General features: G+C 49.3%; 1 protein-coding gene across 6 annotated transcripts in view; it reads left to right on the top strand.

The window, feature by feature from the left end:
- CLASP1 (cytoplasmic linker associated protein 1) overlaps positions 1-13,160 on the top strand; it is a 186,514-nt gene extending 173,354 nt beyond the window's left edge. For 5 of the 6 annotated variants that reach the window (XM_075512483.1, XM_075512487.1, XM_075512486.1 and 2 more), the window contains 3 exons: positions 3,717-3,923; positions 7,083-7,199; positions 8,978-13,160. In XM_075512483.1, coding sequence (XP_075368598.1) covers positions 3,717-3,923; positions 7,083-7,199; positions 8,978-9,064 — 411 coding nt within the window. In that variant the 3' untranslated portion in view covers positions 9,065-13,160. The remainder of the gene's footprint in view (positions 1-3,716; positions 3,924-7,082; positions 7,200-8,977) is intronic. The other variant, XM_075512485.1, reaches the window with a different exon arrangement.
- Positions 13,161-27,251: the final 14,091 nt, after the last annotated feature.

Genomic DNA, 27,251 nt, shown 5'->3' with positions numbered 1-27,251 from the left:
TACTCGCATTGCAGAATGGTGGCATTCGGCTTTCCGTGCCGGCAGGGATGAGCTTGTCCTTTTGGCTCACTCTCAGCTGGTATTGCCCTACCCTTTCCTACACCCTGTCCCCTGCTGGTCCTTTCCAAGGGAGCCAGGAGCTAGTTACCTGCAGAGGCTCTGATTCAAGCAAGCATGTAAGCACACGCTTGAATCCCATTGACGTCAGTGAGACTTCAGCATGTTATTGAAGTTAAACATACGCTTAAGGGGTTTGCTGAAGTGTAGCTTAGATGCAGAGGCTGTCTGCCAGATGTGCTCTCGGAAGACTTGGAAATTCTCTTTGGTGTTGTCACATTTAGAAGCTAATATCAGCAGGAAGCCTACTGGACATGTGTAATATGTCCCTCTGTATTCAGAGGGAAGGCACTTCAGGGAGAAGTGATGTGAAAAACCCAACTGCTGTGCAAACATGGCCAGATCCTTGCTAGAAATGGGCAGCTTTGCTGAAAGGAGGACTTGCAAGGTTATAAATAAATCCTGCACCTTTACAACTTTTCTTGCTGACCTTATGAAGTGCAAAATATACGTGATCTTTGTTGCTATTTGAACCCTGGCTCGTTTTGTGAAAAATTTCAGCTGTATTTTAACCCCTTGTGCTTGGAATTGGTCACAGGCTTTTAAAAAAAGGTTTTGTCTCGTATGCTTGCCTCATACCTGCAACTTAATGTGCATGGTAAGCTTTATGCTCACAGGATGTGGAGCTGAAACGCAGATAAAATTACTCGGTTTTTTTACCTACTCCATTACTCTTTAAAATTTACAGTAGTGTATTTGAGATCAGAGTCTGACTGTAGATGCCTACTAAAATATTGTTACTTTTTTATCAAGGAGGACACCAGGAGGATTTAAGCTTTAAAAAATAATAATTTATTTTGTAAGTTGTGATATATTCAAGCTTTTCTTTCTCAGAGGGTCTGTGAAAACATTTTCTAACAGTATTTGGAGTTGTTGCAAAGCAAAATCTCAAGCAGCCTGTGTCCAAATAGTTATAGTTAGGTTTTTTAGCTAGTGACTTGCTTGTGAATGTTGTTGATTACAACATATCGGGGCTCTCTAAGTCCACTGCATTGTTTGTGGAAAGCTTGGTGGTAGCAGTATTTCAGCACTGGGAAAGCCAATGTCAAAGCTGCAGTGCCAAGAAGTGAATTCCTTTAAAGGAGACCTCCTGGGAGCTCCTGACTTCATCCACTCCAGCAATTCAATGCTGTGGTACCAAAGCATGGCATTAGGTATCCCTTAAGTACTTGGGTGTCTCTCTCCTTTCCCAACAAAATCGCATAGTGCTTCCTTCTAAGCTAGTACTGGCTTACATGGAAAAATATTAACTTTCATGCTTCTCATGTGTGAAATTGAAGAGGAATTTGCAAAGAAATAACTGGAATAGGGAAAACTTGCTGGAAGTGGGAAAACAAGCATTCTGTTCTGCTTGGTTACTCATTCGCAGATCTTTCAGGATGAAATTTTTTGAATACTGACCACATTGTGGATTGCCATTCTTTTTGGAATGTGTTTTAACATTATAATTAATTGCTGAGAAAGGCCTGAGGTAGATGGAGCAGCTTGGCAGCTGATACAGAAGTAATCAAGGTCTCAGGTCTGCTTCACCATCTTGCTGTTCCTTGCCTGCATACAGTATTTGTACTATGTGAAGTATCTGAGATCACTTTCACTGTTGGGTTTGCTTTAGAGGATGCCAAGAGCCAAGTGGATGAGTTCTGTTATTTCGTGGGTGTACAAGTATCTTGTGGCCATTCCTGTTTCAGGGAGGTAGCTGTCAGCATGAGTGGAGGATCAATGATAGTGGTGTGGCCATGGTGCTAAGACTGTGCGTGAAGCAGGCTTTGTAGATGGAGATGATCTCTTCTGGTCACTATTTACTGCTGCTATCTTAAAAAATCAATTAAACCTCTCTGGAAAATGTTTTGTAGTCCAGGCAGGAAGCCATTCTTGTCCTAGTAATGACTGAGATAGACTTCCAAATACTCCTGGTTCATGCATTATCCACAGTAGTTACTTAAAAATAATGAAAGCTCTCCTTCTTTTGAGGCTTTGATAGAGCTATGTCTGTCCATGGGTTGCCTTAGTTAAACAGAAATCCCGGAGTTTGATACCATGACAGTGTGTGGAAGAGGGGAACAAGGAGAATCCAGCAGCTATGGCTTCAGTCTAAGTGATGAGAGGCCTGTGGTTTATTTGCTTTCTTTGCGGATTGCCTGGGACAGATTTCCTAGTGCTGGTTTCAAAGTATTGACTTCAGACAACCCCAGGTAATTCAGCTTAGGATAAGTTGGAGAACTGGTGCTAGGTGTCTGAGCTTCCCGCACAATCAGGAAAGAGGGGGTGTCTTCAAAGCCTGCGTTAGTGCTCCTGGGCTCAGAGATAGGGACTGCCTGGGGCTAGCTGGGAGATCCTAAGCATGAGGATTTGTGAATGCATCTTCTTAGAGTTGAGGTGTTGGATTTAAGTCTGTCCACTGGGGCATCTCTGTCTACTCAAGATTTACCCTCCCTTAAAAGTAAGCCCTGAGAAGAGGGGAATGAGAAAAGATGAGCAAAAGCATTCTCCGTCTTTTGTACTGAAACAAGAACATGGGGAGCAAAGAATGTGTGATTTGTGGCCAGGAAGAGTGCAACCACAGGGAAACTTCATTTTGTTGCTTGGCAATTAGCACAGACACTTGAAAAAAGAAAACCTGCCTTCCTATCCTGTTTCTTTATCCAATTACTGCAGAATGTAAAAATGAATAAACTCTCATGGGAGGAGAGACCACAATTGGGTCTTTCCTCTTTCAGCTAGCTGTCCTACTTGCTGGGGAAGAGTGTGAAAGTTGTGGACTTGCCTTCCCTCAGGCCAAGAGTGGAACTGAATTTGGGATCTCCCTTGTTTTGCATGACTGCTTTACAGTGTGGGCTAGTTGCAAGAGGTGCGTGCTACCACTGTTTCCACTTGTTCTTCCTCCCATGTCTTTTGGTAATCCTAGTGCTGTCTTAACGGGTTAGATGTGCTTTAAGCATGGCTGCCTGGTCAGGGACACCCTAAAGCCTGTTTGTGTCTAGCCTGGGTTTGATTACAGCATAGTTTAGCTGTGAAATGGTAGGAAACATCTGTGTAGGCATGAGTGTCTCAGCTTGGGCACCCCAGCACTCGGCAGGTGAGATGCATACTAAAAGGTGCAACAGTGTCATTCATTTTCCCCAAGACTGGACGCTTTAAAGATTCGGCTGGACAGGGTGCTGAGCCATCTTGTCTACGCTGTTCTTTTGCCAAGGATCAGGTGATCCTCGATGTCCCTTCCAACCTGGGATTCTGTGATTATAATGTTTGAGATAAATTTTGTATTAAGTCTAAGCTGGTGGGTTTAGGTTCTTTGACAGTGGCTGGAGAAATGTTGTCCTCTCGCTTCTCGTAGGATGAGGGTGCCTGTCTATCTTGGGTGACAGATGACTCTTTCAAACTAGCCACAACTTTGACACAGGTAGGATGGACTTCTTGCCACTGGCTGGAACAAAGATGTCACTGGAGGTGAAGGATGTGAATTCTCAGAGTCAATCACCTCTCAATAGACCCTCCTAATGCCCGAGTGCTTCCTGGCAGTCATTCCTAGTACACATGGGTGGTTTTGGCTGGGATGTGTGACCTCATTAACCTAAGGTTTTGCTCTGCTTTCATTCCAGGTTGTCAGAGCTGCTGAAGAAGCTGCTTCCACCTTGGCGAGTTCCATCCACCCTGAGCAATGCATCAAGGTGCTTTGCCCCATCATTCAGACTGCAGATTATCCAATTAACTTAGCTGCCATCAAAATGCAGACGAAAGTCATTGAGAGGATTTCCAAGGAATCGTTGCATCAGCTCCTTCCCGATATCATTCCTGGGTTGTTACAGGTACAGAATCCCATGTCACAAATGCTCCTGAGCACAAAGCACCATTGAGTAATTTGTGAGGTCTGTGACCTCAGAGAGAATGATGGACCCTCTGGGGCCAGGTTTTGGTAAATTAAAGTTTTAATCCCTCTAAGTTTTTATATTTGAGCTTTTGATGTTTTTAACCTTAAGGAAAAGAAAACTCAGATTCCGATGTGTATGTTCCACAATTAGATGCCTTGGCCTGACTCCTAAATAAGCCGGTACCAGCCATATAATAAATTTGAGAGTAGGAGTTAGCCACATCTTATGCTGTCTCAGTACATCCCAGGCAATACATCTTGTAGTCTCCTTTAATTCTGCTGAGCTGTTCTGCACTTTGATTGCACTTTGCGCTTGAAGTTGAGTCCCAGCAGGCAGGCTAGCCCTTTCCTCTTTCCTCTCCGAAATCAGGACCAAACTTCTTGCTGACTTCATTCAGCATCTTTTATAAACCTCTCGGACTGCGTGGGAGCTGTGTTTTTGCTAGCGCTAAGGCTTGGTCTTACGTTGTGAATTTAGCTTTCAGCGCTGGCTGTAGCAGTGTTGTCCTTCTGTTCCCCTGCACAAGCAGCTGGCAGTGCCAGCGGCTGGGATGAGGCTGCAAGCAAGAAGGAAATAAAGGGAGGTAGGAGTGAGGGAGGAGCGAGAATGTGTGTGTGTTTACTGGGGAGGGATTGCAACAGGAACAAATCAGTCAGTGTGAAAGGGGAGACATGTTTGGGTGGGTAAGAATTCAGTGGAGAACTGGGATAAAGAAGCCTCCTCATTGTGAGCATAAAGAGTTGAAAGCACAAGAGCAAAGTCAGAAATTCCCCTTGTGCATCCTAGCATTTGTCCCAACTTTGTAGCGTCAGTTCTTGCAATTCTTTTCTTAAATCTCAACTTCTGGGAATCAGGCAATTCTGTATTGATCTAACTTTTGCTGTAAAAAGCTTTTGGCCATAATTGTTGGAGACAACAATCTGAACAGTGGAGCCTCAGTGCAGCTGGAAAAGTTTGGGAGCAGCATGCCTTTAAAAATGCAGTTATATTTGTTTTATTAAATTGCTTCCATGCCTTAAAATGGATCTTGTTTTGGAGCCTAGTTTGCAGTTTTTCATCTTGGAGCTGCCAGTGATATTTCCTCACCTTAGAAACTCATAGTGATTGAAGTAATCTACTCCTCATGTTTGGGGAGTGTTTTGGGATCCTTCTGGCTGAAGGACTGTGCGCAGAGGGAATCACCTGTGTGCTTGTTTACTGTGCCGAGGCTATCGGCAGAGTAGTGAAGAGGCGAGGAGCATTGGACAGAAGCAGCATGAGCACAAGCACTCAGCAGCCCGGAGCGGGATCCCCATGAACCCCCATCAGCAGATGGGAATCTCCATGCAAGAACAAGGCTTGGCTGGGGAAAGTTGTGGTGCTTGCCCTGGTCCTGATGCCAAGCCCTGGCTCCCTTGGAGCTTTTAAGGGCTTCCTGGCTCCCTTGGAGTCGGGGGCATAGAGCTGGGCCGTGAGGCACTCTCCTATGTGCTCCATCTTGATACCCTCAGGCTGAAGAGAGCTTTGAACTCGTATCATCTCCTGAGCAAATGCTCTAACCATTGGGCTGTGTTATTAAATGCCAGGAGAAGAAGCAGCTGCTGCCTTGCAAGCAGGCTTGCAGATGGAGAGGTGGGGTGACAGTCCCGCTGGCTTATACGGGGCAGGCTCTACCAGCACAGCCGCCCACCAGGACGCAGCCCTCTCGGGCCTCAATACCGCACGGATCTGCCTGCCCCCACGAGAGCAATTTGGGATGCACACATAAGCAAAATGCCAGGCCCATAGGAAAACTTGAGATCAAGCAGAGGCATCTGATAACTTCAGGAGCCTTTGGATTGGGACCCACAGAGAGCCCTGCGTCTCAGCTGTCCTCCTAGCAGCGGGTCATGTCTCCGTGGGTGTTCCTCTGCTGTGGGCCTGGGCTCAGCCTTTTTTCCACCTCGGTCCTCAGTAGCTTGACGTTTCTCTGAGCTCACCTAGGTCTCCTGCTTTTCTAGTTCCGTGCTCTTTGGGATTGCAAACTGTCATTTCAGACTGTATTTTGGCCCTGCAGCTGGAATATCGGCCCTGCTCACGGGCAGCCTGGCAGCTCCAGCCGTGCCCCGTCCCTCCTCCCGGCTTTCCCGGCAGAGGTCACCCTGCATCCGGAGGAGCCAGTGTCCCGCAGGCTGCAGTGATGTCTCTGTTTCTCATGGGGTGGCTGCTTAGTGATGAATCACTGTCTGAGTACAGGACTGATGCCACCAGCTGCTGAGTGACCTGGTGGCTAGTTTGAGCTCTTCTGAAGCTGCCAGAGATCCAGCACACCTACAGGGTCTTTCAACATGTTCTTTTCTGTGTTATTTACTACCTGATAAGTAATCAAAAAGCTCCAGGTTACAAAGGCAGTTCATCTAATGGACTAGCACATGTGTGTAGCACTTTTACACACAGTGTTTAAGCCCAGTGCTTTTAAAGACTGGGAAAACATCCACAATGACTCCTATTTTTGCAGTTTCTGATGCCTGGATAGAACTGTTCTGTCCAAATAGGTATTTGGGTAGAATATCTGTTCACAAAACAGGATTCTGGCTTTCATGTCCTGAGTGATATACCTGTTAGGCCATCTTGCTGCAAAATTCATCTCCACTTGTAACTTCGCTCTCAGGAGCAGAATTGATTTCCTTTGGGTTAGATTTGGGTCAGGAAAGACTTCTCTGAAGGCAAGCTGGGAGCATGCGGGCTGCCCTCCAAGAAGTGGATAGCCATCCAGGATAGCGCATAGTCATCTGAACCGTACACAGGAATGTGTATATTTGATAGAGTCGTAAGCTCATGTTGGGAAACTGTGTTGTTGCTTAATGCTGTAAATAACAAGATATTAATAACTTACAACATGATAGTAATAACTAATAATATAAGGAACAAATAGGATGTACTGGGTGATTGTATTCTCTTGCTCTTTGAGTATTCAGGTTGCAAACTGTTATGTTAAGCAGGGCCTTTCTCTTGATCTGTTAGGTCAGCCACATTTGCAAAATGTTCATCAGCTCTTTAGTATATTGCTCTGGAAGGATGTTGGTGAGTGCTGTTTGACTTCTGACCTTTTTTTTTTTTTTCCCCCTTGTTTCTTAGGGTTATGATAATACGGAGAGCAGCGTCCGTAAAGCTAGTGTATTTTGCCTAGTGGCAATTTATTCAGTAATTGGAGAAGAACTGAAACCTCATCTCGCACAACTCACAGGAAGCAAGGTACAAGAGTAATGTGTCTCTGGTGTTTTGATAATAGCCAGCTGAATGGCTTGCACTACTTAGCAGCCAGACCAGTGGCTTCACAGTAGCTCTGGGTCAAGTTCCCTGTACTCTGTTAAATCCTGTCTCACCCTGCCAAACACCACTAGAACAGCACAGCACTTGCTCAGCAGTGTGAGCATCTGATATCCCACTAAGCAAGTTTTGATGGGGTTCAGGGATCAGTTTCATGACGCATTTGATCCTGTGTAACTGCAAACTGCCAGCAAGCAGGTCCTTCCCACTACAGCCATGTTTACCTTGCCTTTTCGGTGTTGCATCCAGGGGTGACCGTGCAGTGAGTTGGATCAGCTGGCTGCTCTGGCTGAAAACCAGATCTGCAATACAAATTAATTAGCTTTTTCAGTCCACTCTGCGGCTGCAAAGAGTGGCAGGAATGCATGGCTGGGAGGGGTGGGAGAGCAGGTCCTCTCAGCAGCAGGTTGTGATTAGGGCTGGTAGAAAGGCAAGTAAAGTTTCGCTCTTAATAGCGTGGCAGATGTGTCCCTTTCCTCCTGGGACACCAGCAAGCTCAAGTGACCCTTCAAAAGATTTTGTGCCCTGAGATCAGGTTAGCAGCAAAAAACTCAAATTCTGACCTGATGCTTCAAGGGAAATCAAGTCCTCAATTCAGCTCTGTCCTTCAGATAAGAGCTGGCATTTTGTGTTGAGGCAGGTAGTGTTTGATTGCTTTTCAGAGCTGCTCAGGAAGCCGTCACAAGATTTCTGCTCCTGTTTAAAGTCATCATACCCGAGATTTCTCTGCAATTTTAAGATGAATTCTGCATTTTTGTTTCTGAAATAGATCTCTGCATGTGACGAGCTACTTAATTCAGAGGGCTTCGTTCCGTTATTTTGAAGCAATAATTTCTTTCGTGGGTAGGAAGTGTGGTGTAGGCCAAAACAACCTGAGACTGAGGACACTTGGATTTTATTTCTGAATTGAGTTGCCTTGTCCTTAAACAAATTACTTGTGCCTCCAAATTGCTCTGGAAAGAGAGCGCTATGGGTGCTGACGTTTACCTCATTATATTTGGGCAGTTAGGAAATCCGCCTATAAAATGTTGTAGAGACTTTATTATCCCACTATGCTAGGTGCCACAGACTTACTCCACCACATAACTAACTATAAACATGTGAGTAATTCTTCTGGGTTTACGCAGACTGCCTGCATGTTTAAAGTTAAACGTGTGCATGAGTCATTGCAGGATCTGGAGCTAAGGTGGTAAGGCAGAAAAAGAAAACAAACCCCTGCAAAGGAAGTATAACATAACATAACAGCTGAAGTTTTACCAGATGTACCAAGTTAGTGAAGATATTTAAATGTCATTGAAAATGAACATTTTATAAAGCACGGGGAGTTCAGGGTGTTTCCTATGAGGGACCGTGGGTATTGTATCACCGATGTGCCTGCAGCCCCACTGACCTGGGTGGGAATCCTGCTTGCTCAGAGCAGGCTGCAGGACTGAGGTCTGTGAACTGATGGCTGCTGAAGTGAAATGCAAGAGGTTTTTCTAAATCCCGTTAAATCTGTCTGTAACTTCAGTGGGACTAGGCATAGCCTCCTGCCTCTGTTCTGAAATACACTCAGCTTTGTTTCTGCTTTTCCTCCAGAGAGCTCAGTGTCAGCTCACTCAAAACTGAGTTCACCGCAGAATGCAAGTTTTAAGATTTGCAGTTGACTTTTGTCTGCCTGTTTTTCCTGGCATCTTCTCCTGATGTTTGTTTGTTTCTTTCAGATGAAGCTACTAAACTTGTACATAAAGAGGGCCCAGACCACCAACAGCAACAGCAGTTCCTCTTCAGATGTTTCAACGCACAGTTAATGGAGATATGTGGACATATGTGTAGACTTAGAAGCAATCAGCGGTGCCTCTCAGAGACCTTTCTGCTACTCTTCACTGGCGTGCTCCATCAGCTCAAGGAGGCCATGCAGATATTTATTGCAATCAGTATTTTAGTCCCTTAAAAGCTTTTATGTAGAATCTTACTGGTATTGAATGTAAAGGAAGCAAGGTCTGTGTTGCAGTCTTCATTAAAAGTGAACAACAGAAAGCCATACTTAAACATATTTGTATAGCCTGCTGAAATCTCAGAAATATGTTTAGGTTAGCGTTCCAAAACTGAGTCCAAGAACCTGGACATGCGTAAAGGTCAAACAAATCTTGTTGGCTTAGTTCATACCCAGTTTTGGTTTCTGTGCGCTAGTTACCTGCTCTCTCCCCGTGGCTGCAGCCGTTCGGGCTAGGTTCTCCTCTTACAAGTCTTGTGGTCCTGTTTTGTACTCCCTGTTGCAGCTTGCCTAATGTGCAGGGCTCTCCGTGGGGAGATCTTTGCAGATGTGGCTGTGATTCCAGCCTCGGATGCTTTAATACTGAGAGATATCAAGTGAGTAATGAAAAAGTAGGTTCTTTTTAAACATCTGAGGTTTTGTACATAGTTCTTCTGACAGACCTCTGATGGGCTGATTTCTCTGTAACTGCTCTCCAGCCAGCTGTGCTGTACAAAACAGCTGGGTTCTTGCTTCTTTCATTGACTGTGTAAATACTTCTCCCCTCCCAACCCATTCGGCTCTTTCATACGCTCAAAAGACTCTCCAGGTTACTTGTTACTCCCCAAAGGGAACCTGAGACCCAATTCTGGGACTGATGCCTGCAATGGGACACTGGAGTTAGGTGGGTGGGTGTTGGATTGGGCTCTGAGTGTGTCCGTGGGTGGGCAGTGGGATCTGGCAGGGCTGTATCTCAGTGCTGCCTTGTGAAGCTAGCTGCCTTTTTCTTGAAGTCTGTAGCATCAAAGGGCTGATCTGCTGCTCTGACCTGACCCACTGCTGTTAGGTGGTGAATGGCTTTGTCCCCACAACTCCTTTGTGCTTTGGGCAAAGTGTTCATCCCTGAGGACAGAAAGGGCATCTGAAATGGAAAAAAAAGACCCTGTGGAAGCACCTGCTGAGCCAGCTGGGACAGTGCTGGTCGCCTGCCACAGCTCCCCTCCTCTGCCTGAAGAGCCTGCAGTGCTGTTAGCTGCCTTCAGAAACCTCCTTCTTCCTGGCCAGCCCCACGCACAGCCCTGCTGTGTGCTCTGCATTTCGGAGGGGTGCGGAGGGCCTTTGGTGGGTACTGCTGTCAGCAGGGTGCTCTGGGTGAGGGTGCAGCAGGGCAAATCTGATGGCATAGACCAAGTCAGAGCCAAATCGGCAGCAGTCAAATACCCCACAGCATCATCCTTCCCCAAAGGGAGACCTTTCTGTTTGCAGAGGGTGAGCTCCCCCTGCCTCTGCCCGTAACCAGGGGAAGCAGGAGGATGCTAGTGCTGTGTTTGGCCCTGGGCTGGATCCTGGCTGACGGGCGTGCCCACCCCAAACCTGCAATGGATCAGAACTGGCTTTTTGTCCCCAGTGCCAGTGATGCAAGAGGATGGTGGACCTGCAGCTTACGGCTGCAGCTGTGCTGATGGATCTGTGTTCCCTGGCTGCTCTCAATGCCTCAGTCTCTCTCCAGCCCCCTCCATTTCCCTTTGAGGAGCTGAAGGGACACCTTGGTAGCCTACTGAGAACATGGGTTTCCAGTACTGCAGCAGGGGAGCATAGCAGGGAGGATAAAGCCCCACTGTCCTCCCTTTCCATCAGTGCATCCCTGTGTGTCTCAGCCCCGGCCCTGAGGAGCCGTGCTGGGAGGTGACGCTTGGTGCCAGCTCCCCTCCCAGTGCCCCGCTCAGGAAGGGTTGGGGCTGGTGGGGACTGCGCAGGACTGGGCTGCAAAGCTTGTCGGTCCCTTTCCCTGCTGACGTGAGAGCGGAGAAGGAGACCTGCTCCTGAGTTTGTCAGGATGTGTCCAGGCTTTTGCTGGGTGCAGGGCTAGTTCCCTCGTCTTTCTGAATGAGTAATGCCATGGCAGAGAAACCGTTTGATCCTTGGTGGCTGGGATTCCCCCAGGGTCTTTCTTCAGGCTCAGAAAAGCCATCCTCGCCAGAGGGAGAATTGGCTGCTCCATCGTTGGTGTCTCCCTTTCCGTGGACCATTCCTTTTCAACATCTTTCAGTATGCTTGTTAGAATGTTCTTTTTTAATTTTTTGAATTATTCAAATTATTTTACTTTAACACAAATTTATTTTCCCTTTTGAGGAAATACTCAGCCGACTTGTTGGCAGCAGTTAGCTGTCTTGTTTGAATTTTTAGTAGTGGGTTTGGGTTTTTGTTGGGGTTTTTTGTTTGGGTTTGGTTTTTTTTTTTTTTTTAATTTTTACTCTAACTGCTTAGTATTTATGCCTCTCTTTCTTCGCATCTCAGTTCAGCATCTTCTGTTCCAGTTGTGGGGTTCAGAAGGTCAGCATAGCTGACCAGATGGCGTTTCGTCCCTCCCAGCTGTGATGGAGCTTGGTCCATCACCGTTTGCTGTTTTTTTTGTTGTGGATTTTTTTTTTGTATGGCACACTGTAGCAAATGTCCAGGAATTGAATTCCTTCTCAAATGATTTTATATATTTTATAAAATCCTGTTAGTATGCACTGAGAGTGAACGCACTGTAACGTCCCTGAACTGACCCTAGCGCGTGCGCTGACACTACAGTAAGAGGTAACAGCTCGTCCTTCAAACGACTCGTGCAACCTGCTGCGACTCCAGCGACGAGCGCCTGTTTTCCGATACTATTGGCACACTTGGGGCTGCAAATGGTAGAACCAGGCCTTACTTTCTGAATCAGATTCTGTTCTGTTTGTCAACAGATGCTCATTAACGTGCTACTTAATTTCGTTATGTGAGTCAGTCGAGGACTGTTCATCCTTTGAGTACTCTAGAAGTATGTTATACCTGTATACAGTAGAGAGCATTCTGCTTAGGTATTTATAAATCATTGCGTATAATGTACATAGTAAGGTTGTTTAGTATGTTGAACCAATTTTTTTTGTTTCCTTTGAAGTACTCAAAGGGCTAGCTCTGAATGTCCCCTCTCTGATCTCCAGTGTTCTGACTTCAAGAAGCTGTACAATCATTTTGTTTTCTATTCAGCAAGCATAAAGGTCTCTCTGGCTACAAGTCACAGTGTCCACGCACGCTTGCAGAGAAAGATCTGCATGCTGGCAGTGCCTCACCGCACCGGTGAAGCTTGTGTTCACGTTCTCCTGGCAGTAGCCACCTACTGCAGCTGCCTTTTTTTTTTTTTTCTTGCTGCCCATTATGCAGGGCTTCAATTTTTCGTACCTTTAAAAAAATTAAAAAATAAAAATAAAAAAAAAAATATTTTATTTGCCCACCATGCTTTAAAAGTCTGAATTGGAGAAAACTCTCAGCAGACAGCGGCTCCTGGCTGCAAGGTTGCCGAAATCTCAGATGTGGATGTTTTTTCTGCCATTGGCTGCACCAGTGCTCCGTGGGCATGGGCAAATACCGGATCCATCCGCCCCACAGGTCTACGTACTGTAGTTCTCATGTAGTGCAGAAATATCAAGGCATGTGGCTTTCTTAAGGTACACTATGTGTGCTTGCCTGGATTACAATACAATACAAGACTGTCTTTTTATTGCTTATTACTAGCTTACCAATAACCTGTATAAGTAATGTAACTCGCATCTTTGTCATCAAAACCTTTTCTCCCCACCCCTTTATTTATCAAGCATAATAGTACATATTAAGGGACAGAAAAATAGACCTTTGTAGAATACAGCAGGACGTTGCTAACAATGTTTTAAATGGGAAGTAAAAACTGCTCTGAAAAATGCCAGCCATGAGAAATAACTTTGTTGGCACCGTGTTCATGCGCATGTATTTTTTCTATTTTTTCCGCTTTTGTCATGTTACATCCATATCTGTATTTATATCTTATTTGTTTCACTTTTGAGTGTATCATGGCAATTGTACAGATGTTTTTGTTAACATTTATGTGATAGAATTTGCTAAAAAAAAAAAAAAAATAAAATAAAACCTTTTGAGTTTGCCCTAGAATAAGTGGAAGTTGGATTTCTTTCTGGGGGAGAAATATTAAAGTAGATTCATTATCCAGCACAGTTCCTCACTCCAGCAGCCTTTGCTTGTAAAGGATTTGCTCTTATTCCTGCCCTGGCTGCTGTGTTTTCAGGTATTAGTTAGAGGGTGCATGGTGGTCTGACTGTTTCCTACAGGCACCAGTCTGAGTGGCAGTGGGGCCAGCGGGCTGCTGATCTTTTGGGGTGTTCGTCTTTTGCTGTCAGCTTTTAAAAGCTTTTGGGAAGCCATGATTTTAGGGGATTCTTGTGATGTTACAAACTGGAGAGCCATACGTTGTTTGGAAGTTGATGGTCTTGTGCAAAGTCACGTAACTCAAGGAGCAAGGGCTTCAGAAGATGCCTGTGTTATGAGGCTTGTTAAGAGAATCATGGGTTTTAAAATATGTGGCAGTAGAAATTTGGGTGATGAAGTGTTTAGGGAGGTGAAGGGGTGCTGGGAACTGCACAGGTCTCTGTGCCCGGTACCAGAAGACAAAGAATTTGAATTTGAAGTGGCCAGGGAGGCTGAGCGCTCAAGCACTTGTGTGTTATCCTGGGGGAATAATAGCTCATCACAATTTAAAAACCTGTAGTGAAGCTGTGCTCTACACTAGGGAAACAGATCCCCTAAGGTGTGACTTTTATCTTGATGCCATTTCTTTAGCCATTCTTTAGAACGTCCTGAAATACCTTGTGGTGGGTGCAAGGGAGTCAGGAGAGCACGGGAGGTTCAGATTTCCTATGGGAGGCTTTTGGTGTGAATATTCCCAGAGAGAGGAGCACGTGCAGAGTGGTACGGTGCGGGAGCATGCAGGACACGGTGGTTCCGGCCATGCTGGATAAGGCACTGCTAGTTAAACTGTCCTCTCTCTCTCTCCCTGCAAGGGGATTATTTTATCTGCCCTTTTTACTCTCCAGCTAGTTACTGAGCTAGAACAAGCTTGACAATTTTGGGGCGAAGTTTCAGGCAAGTGATAGTCTTGTTTAGCTGCAGACCCTTCACAGCGTCAGCAGCCTCACTGGTGTGTCCCTTGCCCTGGCACTGCCGGCTGCCGCCCGGCCCTGCCCGTGCCGGCCCAGGGACCCTCCGGCATCGCGACTCAGAGGCCCGGCTGGGAGCGAGGAGCAGCGATCGCTCTCCCGGCTGCAGATGGGCCATCTCACCCCCGCAGTGCCAGGGTCTTTTTTGACTCTGCCACATGTCAGAGCAGTACAAGGGAAGGCCCAGCCTTGCCCAGTGACCCTGGATTCTTCCCAGAGCACTTCCCATGTGTGTTTTCTCAAGCAGTGCCAGGTACCTGTGGTTATAAGAAAGGGAGGAGAGAATGAATAGAGCACTATCTTGTCTGTGCCTTGTAAAACTCCAGATGCTGGCCTAAATTAGCCTTACAGCCCTGAGGGATTTGGGAAAAGCTCTGAAGTCTGAGGCATTGCAAATGTGGTATTAGACAACCCGAGTTGGGGAGCTGGATTTCACTGACACGTGCTTAAAATGGACAGTCCTTGCAAAACCCTTTGTAGGGCCAAGGAGAGGGACATCCCGCAGATGCAGAAATAGGTCATTCTGGCAGTTCGTGCAAGACTCATGCAGAGGGCCCTTTGCACAGCGGGAGGTCTCCTTTCCCTCTGGAGCACCAGGCAGCAAGGGTTGGACCAGAGGGAGGCTCCAGCGTTCGCCTACTTCATCTCTGGAGAGCACCTCTCCGTGCGCTGCAACTGGGTTTTACCAAACCTTCGTGCTGTTGCTCGGGTTATGAGGAACGAAGGCCAAGATGGAGCTGCAGCTGCTGGCTCATCAGCAAGCATCGCCAGATGCACAGAGCTCCTCTCGGGGAAGTTGTCTTCTCCCAGCAATGGCTCGTGCCTGCAGGCACTCACCGCCCAGGTGTGACCCTCTGCTGATCTCCTTGGAAAATACACAAATGCGGGCCTTGGTGCCAAGACTTGCACCTTCGGGGGTGCCAGCGCAGGCCCACCCCTCTTTGCTGCAGGAGCAGCATGGCAGAAGGCAACAGTTTTGCAGGATGCAACGGCAGCAAGTGACAAGCCCAACAGGAGCATCCCAGAGCGGTTACTCCCAATGAAATACCGGAGCAGAAGAAAATAATCCTCTCCCTCAGTCTCCTGGCTCCTTCTGTGCCGGATTGTGGCACGTCCTTTAGGGCTGAGACTGCAGCGCGTTGACAAGGGGGTATTTGTTTATTGAACCACCTCAAAGTATCTGTCCCTTGTAGCTCCTTTGTCACGAAGTCCCCTGTTGTCCTAAGCCACATGATTGCTTCACAGATGGAGAATGAGGAGTGGCTGTAATTGCTGGCTTAGATGGTTTTGCTGGGCTCTCCCCTACGGTGGAGGACTGGAGTTGCTGCCAGCAATTAAAGGTAGTTAGGAGATTCCTGGCAAGAGTGAAGGCTCGCTCTGAGCACTTGCAGCCTGTTCTCAATTCATTTCTCTGTCCTGGAGGGTCTGAACTGCTGCTAATTTCTTTGCAGCCCAGCACTTTGCAATCCCCCTCAAACGATTTTGCGACCCCTTCCCTCCCACCGAAGGATGTGCCAAGGAGCGGCTCAGTGCATGTCAACAGATTTGCACTCCTGGACCAGGAGCCTTAACTTAATTTGCTCCAGTTAAAGAATAAGATGTTTTGGCTTAAAACCCCTGAGAAAGTGCAACTCAATTGATCAGTGGTAACTTGTTAAGTTAAATAATTCCACAGCTTCTGATTGTGCAACCCAATTACTTGCTTGTGCAATCCTCGTTTACCCTCCCCAAACAAATACTGCACACCCCTCTCTTCCCTTTACCAACCCAACATATTTTTCCTGCTTTGCCTTTTCATACACATCCATGATGTACGGAAAGGGCCCTCCCTGGTGAGCGCACCTCAGCCCCGGCGGGAGCCTGCTGGGAGGAGGCTCAGCGCAGAAGTGCATGTAATACTGACCTCGGGGAGGGGAGGACAGACCGTAAATCTCCATCCCCTGCTGTGATGGGAAAAAAGTCCTGCAAGGCTTTTGGGAAGCTGCTGAGGCAACATGGGGATGGAAGTCAACCTAAGCATCAGGTTGGGATGGAGGGGGTCTCTTGCCAGCAGACACTGGGTGGTTGTGTGTGCGTTTAGGTCAAGAGAAAGACCATCACTTGTTGTGATCCCCAGTCATGGATCCATTCGTGGGTAATGAGGGATTATAGCCAATATGTGCGTGGGACTGGAGAAGGTTGCTTCAGTAGCAGCGTCAGTCTCTGAGCGCCCGTACCATGTTCGGCTTTCCCCTGCCAGGGCAGCGCTCACGCACGGATGGGAGGACGATTACACCATTGCAGCCCCTGTGCTACCCTGGACCGCCGCAGCTGTAGCACAGGAGATGCTTACATGTTTCAGGTGCTCCCTGGGGATCTGACTGCAGCCAAAGGCTCAGGAAATATTGGCCCATTAAACCCAAGGTCCTTACGCAACATTACTCCGCTCTCCATGCTGCTTTGTCATAACTTGGCAGGTACCAAAATAGGCCAAGCAAAGCCATTGCTTTCCAAAAAAGGGCTATTTATATCCAAACTCCAGTGCCAACCCATTAACCAGGAGCCAGCAACTCTCCTTGCTGCCCGGCACAGGGGCCGGTGAAGATGGGCGCTCGTCCCTTGGGGCAGGCACAATGCACGGGGACGTTGCTTGTGGGGCTTTGACCCACCGATGGACCTGGGGCTGGGCGGCTGTGGGAGGGCTCGGCAGGAAACAGCCGCTCGGGCGCAACGGAAAGGGAAGAGCTCGCTTGGGAGTGGAGGAGTCGGGGAGCAGCCGAGCGGGCAGCAGAGGGGAAAGCGAAGGCAGCGTAAACCAGACCGAGCTAACGCGGGGCCGGGGGGATTACAGGGTGCCGGGGAAGCTGCTCGCAAACACATGGGGGATAAAGCAGCCCTCCAGAGCGAGGGGTAATGAGTAATTAATGAGGAGAAGGATGAAATTCATAATGACTCAAAAATGGCCAAGATAATGAACTCCTTCTCTTTAAATCCACCTTTAACAAGAAAGCTAAGGGAAAGGATTTATATCAATTAAGAAGTAAAGAAAAGCAATTTTGTAAAAATAGCTATTGACACAAGCAAGTGGGAGAACAGCTGGGAAGTCTGTCCGTGCAGAGGCAGCACATGGCCGAGGCCTGTATCTGAGGGGGCTTGGGGGGGGGAAGGTTTGGTTCTTAAATGATGAAGAATTGCAATGAAACCTGCCTGCACCAGCCCTATGTTTGTGCAGCCCTCCCCGTGCAGGAGCAGGGGTGGCCTGGACCAGCCGGCCCAGGGGAGCTGCTCGGCTGCCGGAGCTGCAGGAGGTGAAATGAGTCAAAGATACCCCCCGCTGTCTGAGTGCTGCTGCCGGCGCAGGAACTGCATTGCTGGTGGTGCAGGACGGCCCGCGTGCGTCCAGCACGCAGCAGCTTCACACTCAGAGACCTCCGTTCCGGGCAGCGGTTGCTGGCCAGGCACCAAACCCCAACTCTCAGCTAAGCAGCTACGACACCTTTTTTCACAGAATCATAGAATGGCTTGGGTCGGAAGGGGCGGTTACAGATCGCCTAGTCCACCCCGCCTGCTGTGGGCAGAGACATCTTTCATTAGACCAGGTTGCTCAAAACCCCATCCAACCTGACCTTGACCATTTCTAATGATGGGGCATCCACAACCCCTCCGGGCAACCTGTTCCAGTGCCCCACCACTCTCATCATAAAACATTTCTTCCTTATGTCCAATCTACATCTACCCTCTTTCAGTGTTGCAGCCCTTTCTCTTCCCCTGCAGATAAACTGGGTCATACCGAAGTCTAGCATAGCATGGCAGAGCTAAGCAGCTCTTTTATTCTGTTTAGGGTGGCCCAAGGGCTACCACTGGGGCTTGGGTTTTTTTTCATAATGAAGCTCACCTTCCCCAGATGTGTCTCTGCTTGCCACCACTTTTGGTGAAATCCAGACCTGGGAAAGCAGGAGGCTGAGCAAGCTGGCAATACCCGATTTCTGTATTTAATGCCTGTGTACGGCATAAAGGCACCCATAAATGACAGGAGGTAGAGTAGTAGTCAAAGGGGAGCTTCAGGCAGATGGCACCAGTGTGCTCCTGGGACCTGGAGATGTGCTCACTGCCTCTTGCCGGGACTCACCCCATGCTCCTCTCAACTCCTGGTCGCAGCTTTGGGCATGCAGGGCACTTGCAATGTGAACTCTATGTTTTTTGGTGTTTGCGTGACCTCTCCGTGGCAACGCTACTAGATTTAACAAATCACTGCGAATTTGACAGGGAGCTGGTGACGAAGTCTGGCTGTCCTCTTGCCGACAAGCTCTGGGGTGACCGTGGTGGGGAGCAGCAGCGGGCAGGGGCCACAATCCACTCCGTGGGATGGAGCAGCCCCCTGTGAGCATCAGCAGCCACTCGCGGGCAACAGGCAAGCAGCGGCCCTCAAAGCAACGGCTTCCATTGCCTTCAACCCTGCCAAAGCTCAGGGGTCACAAAAGAGGCTGGAAACATTGGAATTGCCCCTAAAGCCTGTTCATTACCTCCCCTTTAGAGGAAGTATTTTTGGCTTGCTCTGGCCGCTGTGCAGCAGGACACTGGGATATTCTCTATCCAGTGATCCAACTGCTTTACACCTGTAACCCCAACTTCACCCCCATCGTCCTTGCTGGGGAGTGGCTCTGGAGGCTCTGTCATGCCCGGAGCTGCCTTCTGCCCCCTCTGCACCACGGGGTGCCCTGGCGTGGCATCTCCTGCTTCCCCGGTGCCGAAACACTCCCTCACCCCTCTGGCACGGGCCAGGGCTGGCTCAGAACCTCGTGGCTGGTGCTCAGGGCTGAAAGGGTTAAACAGATGGCCCTGTTGCAGGGGCAGTTTCTTGGCTGCCGGTCTATAAATAGGAGCTGGGTTTCTAATCTGCTTGCCACTGTTTCCACTCCCTGCCAGTTTTTTCCTGCTTTTTCCTGCAAGGAGGTATCTGCAGCCGATGTCTGCAGCCCCACGGATGCTGCTGGGAGAGGGAGGCGAGCAGCCGAGTCCCGCCTGGCGAGACTCGCCGTCTGTCAGTCCTGTAACCCGCCCTGATTAAAAAGCCAAAAAAAAAAAAGAAAAAGAAGAGGGGCAACAAACAAAGCCCTCCCCTGGCAGGGGCTCCATGACCCTGGTATGTGCTGCGAGTCCCCAGCCCAGTTTTACACCCTGCCTTGCCCCCCCCCGAGCTGTGTTGGAGCCATCCCCTGTTTTGGGACAGCTGAGACCCCGGTCCAAGTGCTGTGACCTGATGTTGAAGAGCCGGCTCTGCTCCCTGCGTACAAACTCCCTGGCTGGTGGCCGGAGAGGGAGTGAGGAGCAGGGGCTGGCAGCATTTTTGGGCTCCCAGCAAGTCTCCCATCTGCCGGCTCCCCCCCTGTGCCTGCCTCCCCTGCCCTATCTCCTCCATCTCTCCGACAGCACTAACAACTTCATCCCCGCCGAGTGGCAGTCAGGCCATAAATCCTTGTGAAGGGCGCGAGGACCTGCTGGAAGGCGCTGGGGGGTTGCGGATAAGGGCTGTGAAGAAAAGCTGGCTTCATGCTGGGACAAGGAATCACAGAATCACAGAATCACAGAATTGTATAGGTTGGAAAAGACCTTTAAGATCATCAAGTCCAACCATAAACCTAACACTGCCAAGACCACCACTACACCATGTCCATAAGCACCTCATCCAAACGTCCTTTAAATACCTCCAGGGAAGGCGACTCAACCACTTCCCTGGGCAGCCCCTTCCAAGGCTTGATAACCCTTTCAGTGAAGTAAAATTTCCTCATATCCAGTCTAAACCTCCCCTGGCTCAACTTGAGGCCATTTCCTCTTGTCCTAAAGATGTGGCAGGAAGATGTGGGCAGGTTGGAGGTTGGCCAGAGATCAGTGAAGATGTGATGACTCCCAGCAAGCTCGACCTGGGTTGGATAACGGGTGACAGAAGGGGCCGGGGAGACATGAGAGCAGCCCTCAAATATGCGAGAGGGGAATGCAGAGAGGGGGGATGATCTCTTCTCTGCGGATGGGGCAAGAAGTCTTGGGCTTAGCAAGAAAAATTTAGAAGATGAAAACTTGTTAATAGTCAGTGTAATAAAGTTGACTTGTCTCCAGGCCTAATTTTGACAAAATGATGATTTGATAGAGCATACAAAGGGGAAAGTAACTCTTGAAGAGTGAAGGAGCCAGGGGGAGAATCCTTCTGTTGTCCCGACCTGATACATGTTGTTCTACTTAGCCTGAAAAACTCAGCGTGGACGAGCTCTGCTGTTGACGGACACGGAATAGACTGGAGGGGAATCAGCCAACACGCGGGGCAGTTCGTTGCGTGGCTCCTTCTGAGCATGGTGTCCGTGCAGCTGGGTCTGGGCCAGGTCGGGCGCGTGTCCCGGGGGCCTTTCCCCACACACCCACCTCGAGCTTCCCTGCCGCTGACAGGTGCTTTCCAAGGCTGCTGACTCACCAAAATGGAAATGTTCTGCCAAAAAATGTTGAGTTTGATAAAATTGCTAATGGGACCCTGCTGGCTTCCCTGACAGCTTGGCTCCATGCCTGCATGTGGAGTTGCTGCTGGGAGGGAAGCTGATCTTCGCAGCCGAAGGAGCGTGATGCTTGCGGCTCCCAGGACACCGGCTCTGCTGTGGCTCTGGATGGGCTGTGCCAAGCCAGGGCATCCTGGTGGCATCTGCGGCCCCACGACCCCCAGCACCCCGCCTTGCAGCTGCCCTTAGTGCTTGTTGTGCCATGGGTTGGCTTCCAGGGAACATGCCTTGTTTCAGACACCGAACTAACCTTTTTTCCCTAAAATCTTGAATTTTCATTTATTTTATTTTTTTGGAATGACAATTCAGTCTCCTGGCCAGCTTCAGCTCTGCCTTGCAGGACTGGCCTGAGTTAAAGACGCTTTGCTGGAGACAGTTAAATAGGATGCCCCGGTCTGTGCCCCAGCTCCTCTTGCCCTGGGAGACAGGGAGGACCTACCCAGACTGACAGCGGCAGCAATTTAGTCCCTGTCTTGCTGGCTCTTCTGGCCAACGATAAGAAACAAATGGAGGTATTTATTTGCCTTGTAGAGCTAACCCAGGTAAGCAGAAAGCCCCGTTTGCTCTTGCATCCCATTGACCCTGGAGCAGCAGCACCAGCGCAGCTCGGCTCCCGGTGGGCTCAGCCTGCGCTGTGCTCGTCTGAGCCCCCATGGGCTCCTCAGAGCTGGGGCTGAAGGTTTGGCCACCTCCTGCCTTGCTCAGCTGTGCCCTCTCAGCACTGTCGTGGGTGCCCCTGGGGCCATAAAGGGCTCTAGTGCCCTTTGCACCCCAAACCTCTCCTGAAAGCAGTGATTCCTCCTTTCTCTGGGGTCATTTTGTGTTAACAAATGAAAAAATATTCTCACTTATTATTGAATGCGAACAATTGAGAGCAACCCCTCTCCAAAATGCTGTGCGTGAATGACAGGCTGCCCTGCTTGGAGGACATGGACTTCCCAGTGTATAACTGCAGATACCTGATTCTCTCCTTCATGCACAGTTTAGCCTTGCAGCTGCCTATTCCCATTGAAATATAAACTGCAAAAGCCATGTCCGTGCTTCCTTTGCGTGTCCAGCTGATTTCCCACGGCCAGCGAGCATCCGTCTGCTCCTGCAGGCTTGGAGGGAAGCACCACCCCGCTATGGGGCAGCAGGAGCTGCGGTGAAGGGCTGTCTGAGCCCTGGGGCTGTCCTTGCCCAGGACACCGCGCTGCGGAGCAGGCTGTTGGATTACGGCTGGACTCAGGGCAATGCCCAGCTCCACTGCTGCCGAGATTCTGGCATTCTCCAAAGCCCCTTCTGACATCTTCAGCATCTGCTTCAACGGGGTCCCCTTTGCCCCGGGAGCACCTCTCCACTCGGATGGCTACTGATGCTGCTGCCACAACACGGTCAGGCTGTCAGCCTCTGCTCACAGCTTTAGCTGCAGGGAAGACCATCTCCTCCTAGGATTTTGGTAAATGCTCCTGCCAGCCTGTGCTGACATGCTTCCCTGGCCATCACCATGCAGCCTGGGCGAATATCGGTTTCACGCTTTAGGGGTGTTTGCAAGAGCTTGGCTGTTGTTCAGTGCTCCCTGTCCACCAGTTCCCACCACTTCGTGTTGCAGCTCCCTGGTTTATACCTGGCTGCAGAGAGTCCCCACTGAAGGACCATGGTGGGATCTGTCTCTGGAAGTTTAGTGCAGCTTAAGAAGTCCCTGGAGGTTTTCCTTTCCACTGAGCTTCTTCATCGTACTGGTGAGCCAAAGCTGCTCTCGTCAGCTGGGGGCCGAGAACCAGGAGGTCGTGTCCTTCTCCTCCTGCTCTGAGAGGAGCCTGGGTCCTTCTCCTGACTAATTCCGGGTGGTCAGCAATAGGTGACAGATCCAGGGTTTCCTCCGGGACAAACCCATGCTAGTGGGAGGCGGGGACAGGATAGCCCTTTTCCTTCCAAGTCAGCAGCTGAAATCCAGCCCATGCCAGGGGTGAGCCAGCGCTCAGAGCAGGTGGGAGCGCTGGAAAGGGATCCCTGGAAGGGATCTCAGCTCAATCCCTGATAGCTCTGCAACCAGGGGAGAGCACTCTGGCTCACCAGGCAGTCCTCTGAGAGTGGTCAGGGTCACTGCAGACGTAAGGATATAAACTTCACAGCAATAGGTTTAGAAAAGCAAAATCCCTGTAAGTCACTTGGCTTACCATGGAAGTCACTTGGTCACCATGCAGCAGGGGAGCCCCATTCCCCTCGCGCTTGCTCTGGGACGTTGCTGCAGATTGGAGCACTCCCTTGAGAGCGGCACTGCTGGGATGTGGGGATCTCCTCTCAGTAGCATTTTGCCCTGTGGTCATTGCCGGCATGTGGTTTCGCACTCCATTTCCTCTGGCATTCGGCAATCTCCCTGTTTTGGGTGAGTGCTAAACATTAACTTAGATTTGTACTTAGTAACTTGGCGGTGTGTTTGGAGCCCAGCGCGCAGGAAGGGGATGCACTCAACCCCCTTCCCCCAGCCCTGCTAAAAGTTTAGGGGTACCAAAGCAAGAGAGATGCCCAGTGCGCACCTCCGTTCACTGAGCACACGCCTCTGCTTGGCTGAGGACATCTCCAGGTATCCACCGAGTGTTGTTTGCAGCCACCAAAAACATTTGATGGCCCTGATTAACATAACTAGGAGGTCCTTGCTGATTTGAAAGCAGAGTGAAAAACCTTCTCAGCAGAAATCAAAGCCCTGGAGGGGACCGGTATGTACAGGAATGGCATTAACAACTAATCCCCTCTAATCCAAGATGACATCCTTATCACGTGAGGGCATAAAATGTAATTAGACTTATATAGTGCTATCTCCAGAGCACTAAGCAAATGTTAACCGATCCATCTTCCCAGCGCTCCTGTGGGACAGCCCAGTTACCCTGGCTGTGCAGGTGGGGAAACCGAGGCACGGGATGGTGCGCTACCATGGTCCCTTTCTAGAGAAGGCCACACAAACCTTGCATCCAAAAAAACAAAATTAGCAAAGCATTTGTGACTGCTGGGAGGCCTTTTGGGGGCACGGAGCATGTCTTCCTTCAAGGCCCCTGTTATCAAGGGGACGGCGAGTCACTGCTGTTCCCCTGCACCTCCAGGATCCCTCCACAGCTATTATGTATCTGCAGGGAGATAAAACACATATTCAAACATGGGCTTCCTCTATGTTAAAACACATTTACATGATATCCAACCATCCCTTCAGCTCTGTTTGTATTAGAGTTTGTTTTCTAACCTCACTTACGCCCCAGATTCTCCCCATCTCACAGATGCTGCAGAAGGCGCCTTTGCCGGGGAGCTTTGCTGTCCTCCCCTCGGCTCTCCGAGGTTAATTGGCCCCGAGGTGGGTAGAGCAACTGATGGTCCCTGCCTGTGTGGAGCGATGCCGCTGCCCTTGGGACTAAAGCCAGCATGCAGACTTTACAGCCTGAACTGAGGTCTCCATTGCCCCTCGGCGCTGAGGGTACCTGGAGATGGGCAGGGAGCTCTGCCTCAGACGCTGCCTGCACAATGCCTCTCACCAGGCTGTGGTGGTTTTTTGTTTAACAAAACATAGGACCTGATCCACTTTGAGCAGTAGGACCATTTGCAGCAGGGGGGGATGCGGTCTTCTTATCAGCGTTGGTTAGCGTCGGGTGCCCTTGACCAAGAGCTGCTTTTGACGGAGGAAGACACTTACACAACAGCCACCGAATTTCTCAAGGCCTTGGGATAAGATTATATTTCTTGGGCTGGCAATGCTCTCTGCTTTAAAAACAGTTGGAAGTATTTGAGCATGAAGCATAAATACCTGGGCTCTCTCAGCCTCTAAAATCAAAGACACCCACAAAAAGGCTACTGGCATTTGAGGGACAGAAAGTTTAATGGGCTCCTCTTTGGTGGGGACATGGTGGTGTTGCTCCCTTGACTGGCAGACATTACCCTTGAAGATCTGTCACAGCATACATTTATCGAGGGGCTGGGAAGAGCTGTGCAGTGCAGGGTGAGGAGGGACAGTCGCGGTGTCCCCTGGGTGCTCCGCGGCTCCGGGCCACCTCTCCCCGCTGTAAGCTGTTCCCACACCCTGCGGGAACCAGTCAGTGAACGTTTTGTTTTATTTTCCATTGGGAGTGAATGAAACAAAGCAGTGAAAGTTAGGGCTCACGAGTTGGTTTGCTTTATTAATGAAGTTCCAGATTTTCTGGAATAGAAAAGAGGACGCCATCTGCAGAAAGCTTCAGCAAGCTTTTCCAGGCACATGGAGGGAAGGAACGCCATCAAGGCAGAAAGCTGTTGAAGTGGTTCATGGGAAGCTGTTTTGACACTGGTCTCTTTGGAGTTGACACCAGGTTACACCTTCAGTGGTACTCACACCTCACTGGACTGAGGGCAGGACCTGTCCCCAGCCCTCCCTTGGCTCCTTCCCTCCCTGCTCCCCTTGCTGCACTGGCACCACCGGTTGCACGGCCACGTCGAGACTCAGATCCAAGGACTGATCTGGCTGAGAAGCAAACTGAAGACCAAAAAGAAGCCATTTTTTTTTCTCATGGAGAAAGACCAGTTCCCAGAGGGAGCCGCTCGCCCCCCGGCACTGCTGGTGCAGGCCAGGGGAGAGGTGGGGCATGTCCTGTAGTGGGTGGACGGGGTGCAGGGGCAGGAAGCGTGCTGCCGGGCAGGGCTGCCTCACCCCACCTCCCGTGTGGGACACCTCTGTTGCTGAGAAGTCGGTGCCACAGCAGGTTTTTGCCGGCTGAGGAGCTGCTGCTCACTCTGTGTCTAGGATGGCCACTAAAACCCTATGCTTAAGAGGTTGCCTTCTGATTGTGCAGCGGTTAAAATCCACAAATGCCAAAATATTAGCACATTGCAGAGTAGGGAGCAAGTTTTGCCCTTTTAGGCAGCTCACCTGACACTGCTTTTCTAGCTTTATAATGCTGCCAGTGAACTGCTGTAACATGTGTGACTTGGCCAATGCGTCCTCTAAAAGCCATTGAAAATGTTCCCTTTCCTTGCCCGAGGGGCCCTGGCTCCAGAGTCACTGGGTTTCCTCCCTCTGCTTCTGGAGCTCAAAGTGCCCAGATTAAATCGCGTATTGAAAAATTCCATAGCAGCTTCCGACCTCAATGAATAGCATATTCAAGGCCACTGGAAGGCTCTTGCATTATCTAGTTCAATGGTTTTCAACCTTTTTTATTGTTTTGATTTCCAATAGAGATAGGAATCCCCAAAAAGTCAGATCGATAGCCAGCTGGTTGGCTCAGTGCAATCACTTTCCACAGACCCCTTAGGAGCAACCGGGGCCCTTGCAGGGTCCCTGGGTCACTGGCTGAAGCCTGCTGTAGTGTGACCTCCCATCTAGGAGAAGCCATAGGATTGTATCTGCAACTGTTGGCATCTAAATCACCGTAGGTGATGCTGCAGAGGAACACCTCTGGTCACATTTATCCATGCAAAGCTGAGCGGAGCTGGAGCTGGCAACAATACACCTTCAGGCTGGATCAGGCAAACGAGGGATGGCCTACAGCAAAGGACAAGCTACACCCAGGCTGCAACAAAGCCTCAGACCATCAAAGGGGTGATAGCAGGAGGATAAAGGTTGGGACTGGAGCCTTGAGGCACTCAGGGAGGAGAGAAAGGGCAGTGAGTCAGCCCTGATGACCCACAGAGGTGGGGTGGGATGCAGAGACAAAAGAAGGCAGTTGCTGTCAGCTCCAGCATTCGAAAAGCACATCCCGAAGCAGTGGGAGGTCACCAGCCATGGAAGGAGCCAGGATGAGGACTATAAAGCCACGTCCCTTGTGCTCTGTGTCACTACGAGGGATCCTGAGCAGACCCTGGACACACATGTCTTAGTGCCTGCATGATGGACAGACGCTTTTTTTCTGGTTGTGAGTATGTGGGTATGAGGGTGTGAATGAAAGTGGGTTTGTTTTTAAAATAAAATCCCCTTCTCCTCCTCCAAAGTCTCATCTTGAGACTTGCTCTGTCATAATTTTTTTTGCCTCTGAGCTAGGAGATTTGGCATCTCTCACGTCTTCCTCAGTATGTATCACTTGGGCAATCTTTGTATCTTCTGTATAGTTAATCAGATTTTAGATTTTTCTAAGTGCTACTAGAGAGAGCTGTGGTGGTACAATTATTAATATTTAAGATTGAGAGGGCTGGCTAAGAAGTTACCTTTACTAAAAGCACATTTCTTTCGACTAAAAGGTGACAGTCTGATTGTTCCCAACTCCCTGCTGCTGAGCTGGGATAACGCTGGGTGTGCCACTCTGACGGCCTCCACCAAGAGCCATATCCCCATAGCGTCATGTTATTTACTGTTTGATTCCTTAGATTTGGGCAGTTAGCAAGCTACTTAAGGAGTCCATCCCTCCCCTTTTGTAAATATTATCACAATATGGGTTTTCTTCTGGAATTCCCCATGGATTCCAAGTCATGCTGAACACTGGCACCAATGGTACGGACCATTCTTCAACACTTGGATTTGCTGGATTAAAACCATGTAATTTTATTCACTGCTGAGGTTAGA

This window comes from Mycteria americana, chromosome 9, assembly GCF_035582795.1.
Source record: "Mycteria americana isolate JAX WOST 10 ecotype Jacksonville Zoo and Gardens chromosome 9, USCA_MyAme_1.0, whole genome shotgun sequence".
NCBI classification, from domain to species: Eukaryota; Metazoa; Chordata; class Aves; order Ciconiiformes; family Ciconiidae; genus Mycteria; species Mycteria americana.
Note: the sequence above shows the minus strand (reverse complement) of the source record. Positions and strands in the feature narration are given on the sequence as shown.